The 5,436-nt window shown below is 48.7% G+C and overlaps 1 protein-coding gene across 1 annotated transcript; it reads left to right on the top strand. All coding sequences in view use genetic code 11, as the record gives it.

Moving 5' to 3' along the window:
* Window positions 1-2,523: 2,523 nt before the first annotated feature.
* On the top strand, window positions 2,524-4,851 carry EGR_08186 (hypothetical protein; the record flags this gene model as incomplete). The annotated part of the gene is made up of 9 exons (XM_024497435.1): window positions 2,524-2,820; window positions 2,945-3,144; window positions 3,191-3,262; window positions 3,284-3,574; window positions 3,710-3,840; window positions 3,879-4,101; window positions 4,135-4,468; window positions 4,552-4,677; window positions 4,750-4,851. The coding sequence occupies 9 exons, from the start codon at window positions 2,524-2,526 to the stop codon at window positions 4,849-4,851; spliced, it is 1,776 nt and encodes a 591-aa protein (XP_024348145.1).
* Window positions 4,852-5,436: the final 585 nt, after the last annotated feature.

Raw genomic sequence — 5,436 nt, 5'->3', positions numbered from 1 at the left:
TGTTTCGGTCCACATTGGGTTTCAAACGACCCTGAACACGAATCGGAGTCAAGAGTTTAACAAACTGTTCCATTATATTTCAAATTATCCCCGCGCAGCTAAAAATGTGGCGATACCACAATCACCAAATGGCGCACAGCGCCGACAGACGATATACGCACAAAACAATTAATAGGCCTGAGGTTAACAATATAAACAAACAAAAAAATAAGCTAATTAATTGTAAGTAGTTAACTTTTTAGTTGAAAACAAACCAAATTTAAAGCACAATCAAAAAAGTGAGTAAATGAATAAAGTTTGCATTCATAAGTGAAAACATAAATATGAGACACTAATAAGTAGAAGAGGACAAGAAAAAAGACTAATTTGTTTGCGCAACCAGGCGTGCAAGCAACTCTTCCACAGAGATCGAGGCTAGAATTGCTTCATCTGCATTTACCAGCCGCATTCATGAGTGGCATATTCGCATGCAAGAAAGACGTGGAATGACACAATCGCATATGTGGCAATGGTTCGACACACCAACCATTTCTTGGCATTCAAAAGTGAGACATATGTAAGGTGTGGTGATCTTGCGCAGTGGTTCTTAATATAATCGCATTTTCCACCCAGTGCAATTTGATGGCAGATTTTTTTAGCAATGAGCAAATTGCTAATGTCTACTGTTTGCCATGACATGTTGGTAGATGTCCTCACACACACACACACACACACACACACACACCACCTAATGCATTCAAACCTCCCATTGGCGACAGGACTGGCAGTTGAAGTGAAGGAATATTTCAATCGTAATGAAGTGGTAGTAATAGTAGTAGTAGTAGTGATGCACGATACCTCAGTAGTGCTAGCACCGTGGTGTTGGCTTTTTCTCAACAACTTTTCTCCATCATTCATTGCTCAGTGCCCCACACACAGGAGTTGCACACCTCTACTTTCATTACTCTCTCCATTTGCGTCGACATTTGTCTCTCGCCATCCACGCCCTTTGTGGGTGAGCAACAGCCACCACACTCCCCCAGCGGTTGGGTGACGCTAATTGAATTCCACATTCTCCGTAAGCGCACTCACATCTCAAGTGGATCACTTCGACGTGGATTGCGTTTACCATCACTGTCAGGTTGGAGGCAACGCCCCAGCCACTGTGGAGATGGATTAGGCAAACAAAAGAAAATTTGAAGAGAAGTGAGTGAAGTGGATTGAAAAGGCAGAGCAATTACGAAGACTTGCACATAAGTTGAAGGCGTGAGGTTAAACGTTGGTAGACTTGGAATAAATTAGCGAGCTTATTTCTTCTTCCTAAAAATACCACTGTAGATGAAATGCTGGAGCAATATTTACTGTTTTGTTTTTACCATCACTGTCGGGTTGGAGTTAACGCTGTAAATGAAAATTGCACTGTCGGTGCAGTCTAATACGCAGTGTCCACCCGAAGTTGAGTTGGTAGGGGTGAAGCAGTCTCATTTTCCTCTACTTCGGTTAAACACACGACTGAAGGCCATTTCAGCTAAGGGAGTGCGGAAACACGCATTCCTCAAGGCGATGGTGACTTGTAGCACACCAGTCACCTTCATGCCACGGTGCGTCCACCACCTCGCGCACGCTCCACACGTCTGGCAGACTTGGGATGCCCACACAACTGGTGCGGACATGGACTGCCCGAATGGGCATCTTGCGCCAGTCTGGACTTGCACAACATTCACACCACTCGCCAATCAGTGGCATTCAGTACTAATTGCTTCTCCCATCTCCAGCTGTCTTCATCCATAATGCTAAGCTCATGAGGGACAGCAATGTCTGGTGCATTCGCTGCCAGGTAGGTGGATACAGGGCTAAAAGCCAAGTCAGACAAATGTAAAGCGAATCATGGAGACCGAGCTTGGAGCATCCAATTGCAGAGGAGTCGCGTTGAAGCCTGCGGAAAAATCGTGATGTGGGTGAAGGAGGGAAGGAAGGCGGGAGGCCGCTATCAACGGCGGTGTAGTGAATCGAATTGTCAGGAAAGGTGATTTAGCACAATCACCTCCACGCGGTCATCCACTGAATTCATGCCTGTGTCAGCGTCTCAACTGACGGCCGCCTTCATGCATGCAGCGTATACAGCGCAGCAGCAAACATTTCCACGCGAGCTACAGCCACACGTAATGCCACCTTTGTTGTTGTTGTTGTTAAAGACATTCCTGCAGAGGAGTGAGCAGGAGCATAAGCCGAGGGTCACTTACAACCATTCTACTAAGGGTCATCACGAATTCTTACATTCTTACAACCGATGCTCTCCCTTCATCACCTAAACACCTACCACGAAGCATCCACTTTGGATGCTGTCTCCAACGCGGATGGGGCTGGTTCTGGGCTGCCAACAGAGGAGCGCCCAGTCACAGACGGGATGCGGTCAACTGGCACTACTCGGTGGCCACGCAAAAAGCGCAGCTCCAAACGCCTGTGCAACCAAGACGAGCAGCTTAAATGATAACCGAATCATTGGCTTTAGCTGCAAGTAAAACACAAAATTAATCACCGCTAATGCGTTTGCACAGGTACACGCATCTTCCACGCACCACACCCTGCCTCTCGCCCCCCTCAAGGCCGCTCAATGGCCTCTCAACGCAACGCACCACACCTTCGTGGGCGTTCTCCAACCAATCCCACGCGTCTTGTGCTCAGCATAAAAGGCACTTCGTCGCACCCTCACCTTACCCTACAACTCTTCAGCGAGTGATGGAGACTGTGAACTATTCGGATGAAACTGCAGGCGCATCTCTGAGGCAGAAGTTCTGCCTCTTTCGCGAACTCAGCAAGCTGGTTGATCTACGCACCACAGTAAGTTGACGCACTTGCAATTCACACTTCGACTTCCAGACAAGGGATGGGCATTGCGTGGAGGCACACCGACTGGTTGTTGCAGCCGCGTTCCCCATTTTGCTGAAACGATTCGCCTCCCAAGGCGGTGAAGTCGCACTCCAATGGAGGCAATTTCCTAAAGAGTAATTGCGCACTTTTCTCCATTGTCGAGGCTGCCATCAGCTACGCATACACCGGCAGCATCGCGATTTCTGCAGCAAATGTGACGCGCATCTACCTGCTGGCGCACAGCCTCGGCTCCACCACCATCGTCGAGTGGTGTGTGGATTTCCTACGAACGAGGTAGGCGAAGCTAACTTTTTTGAGAGTGACAACTGACTGTGTGAAGGACTTGCCTAGACAACGTGGCCGAGGTGTGGTCAGTTGCCAATGCGACGGTGAATCGTGAGTTGGTGGAATTGTGACTTCCACTGATTGCGAGGCACTTTGAAATTTCATGTTTGCGAGGTGAAACGCTGATGCAGACGACAGCGCGGCACTTCGAGGTGCTGCTGGAGAAGATTTGCCAGGGAGGTGTGAGTGAGGAAACCAAGTTTCAAGCGATTTCTAAATGGCTGGATGGAGGACGCAAGGGGTGTGATGCGGCGGAAAGGGCGGACTTGTCCAAACTATCTCCAGTGAGCCAAACGGAGTTTTGGAAATTTGTGAGGAAATATTCCGAATGGATCGCGTCGACGCCCCACTCAGCCTCCAACCGTCCACCACGTTGCAAGTACGTACATCATTTCTGCTAACAGCGTGACCACTCCTTCCAAATCCCAGTAGCCGATGCGATAACTTCTCCTATTTGCATGACCTGACACTGCAGAATTGCCTTTGTCGTAACAACCTCAATTCAAATGTCTAGGGAGGTGCTCATGATCACCGGACGGGATACAACCTCGGAATCGTGGATTTTGAAGTCTGTGCCACAGTTGCAACCGGACAAAGCGTTTAATGTTGAAGTTCCAGGCCATAAAGCATCGACTGTGCTGAATGGTAAGTTAAGCAGGCAGTTTTATTCCCTCACCTTCTAGGCAATTGTTATGCCTTTAATCATAGTAATCCAGCAGGTCCTTTGTGGTCCGTGAATTACCGAAATGGCTGCATTACCGAATTCCCCTTCAAAGGGCAGCAACGCTCGTGGTATTCTGTCGCGGCGAGAAATGAATCAATCTTCATTTTTGGCGGCCACACAAGAAGTTTATTAGAACATAACTGTGTTCCAACTTGCGAAAGAGTGGACACCGCCACCGGCGAGTAGGTTTGATGAAGCTAGGTCACCCAGTTTAGGTTCACTCTCCTCCCAGATATGCCATCAGCGCGTCGGAGTACCTCGGCCTTAAACATCCCAGACATCGGAATCCTCGTTGTTGGTGGACAGAAAAGGGAAGAGCGTTTAAAATCTGCTGAAATGTTGGTAGAAGATCCCTCGGGTGAGAGTGGATGGCGATGGATTGAGCTCAACCCGATGTTAGAGGCACGCAACGAGCCAGGAATCGCCTACTTCAATGGATGCGTGGTGGTTGCTGGAGGGCAAGAGGGGCAACCAAAGATCACCGTTGAATGCCTTCGCCTAACGTTCGTTGAACATCCCACAGCTCCTCAGTGGACTCGCCTTCATGAAGTCGATACGCAGTGCCTGGATTACACCTCGCTTGTCACATTCAACAATAACAGCAGCTTGATAATGTTATCATCATCGTGTAGAGCTTTCGTTGCAGCACTTTGGAGGAGCAAAACACTCAGTGGACTCTAACTTCAATTTTCTCATTTTCTCTTGCAACATCCGGCTGGCTTCGAGGCGATGCGCATGAATTGTTGCCCACCGGAGGGGTAAATGCTGTGCCTCTAAGTAGGCATGAAAGAGATTGACAAATTACAAAAGTGGTGTTACGCACTTTGTAGGACACCTCACTGGCCAATTCGACGTGGAAGCGACTGTTTCGGGTGGACAATTTGCGACGTGCAAGGATTGTGGTCACAAGTGAACGGCTGGACGGAAGCTAATGCGCCTGCAATCATGGCATTGACTCCTTCCATTTCCCATTCGTGTCCCATCGCCTCCAGTCTTGAGAGTGTCCGCTTGACATACGAGTTTTGTACGAGTGGGTGAGAGTGCGGGGTTGAGTGGAGCTGGAAGCTGCGGGTGGGGGAAATAAAAATTATACCATGCAGTTATAGGCAGAACGACACATAAAATTCAACATTACAGAATGATGAATTGTACATGCGACTGTGGGAACATGTTTTGCAGTCAGATTTGCCGCGTCAACTGTTGTAGCCACAGAAACGGGGCGGGGCGGGGCGGGGCAGGGCAGGGCAGGGTGTGAGGTGGGGTAAGGTGGGGCGCTTCACGAGCCCCTAATGTACACTGCTCGGCGATTGTAGGCAAGTGCTGAGGCGTGCGGTGGTGGAGGCATCATTCTCACATCAGAGTAGTAGTAGTAGTAGTAGTAGTAGTAGTAGTAGTAGTAGTAGTAGTGGTAGTAGTAGTAGTAATTGTGGCGCAATTTGGTTGGTGGAACAATGAAAACACACCGTATAACGCCAATTAGGCGACAAATGCGGGTGTCTCTGTCTGATGCAACGTCA

This window comes from Echinococcus granulosus (genome assembly GCF_000524195.1).
Source record: "Echinococcus granulosus chromosome Unknown EG_S00098, whole genome shotgun sequence".
Classification (NCBI taxonomy): domain Eukaryota; kingdom Metazoa; phylum Platyhelminthes; class Cestoda; order Cyclophyllidea; family Taeniidae; genus Echinococcus; species Echinococcus granulosus.
Note: the sequence above shows the minus strand (reverse complement) of the source record. Positions and strands in the feature narration are given on the sequence as shown.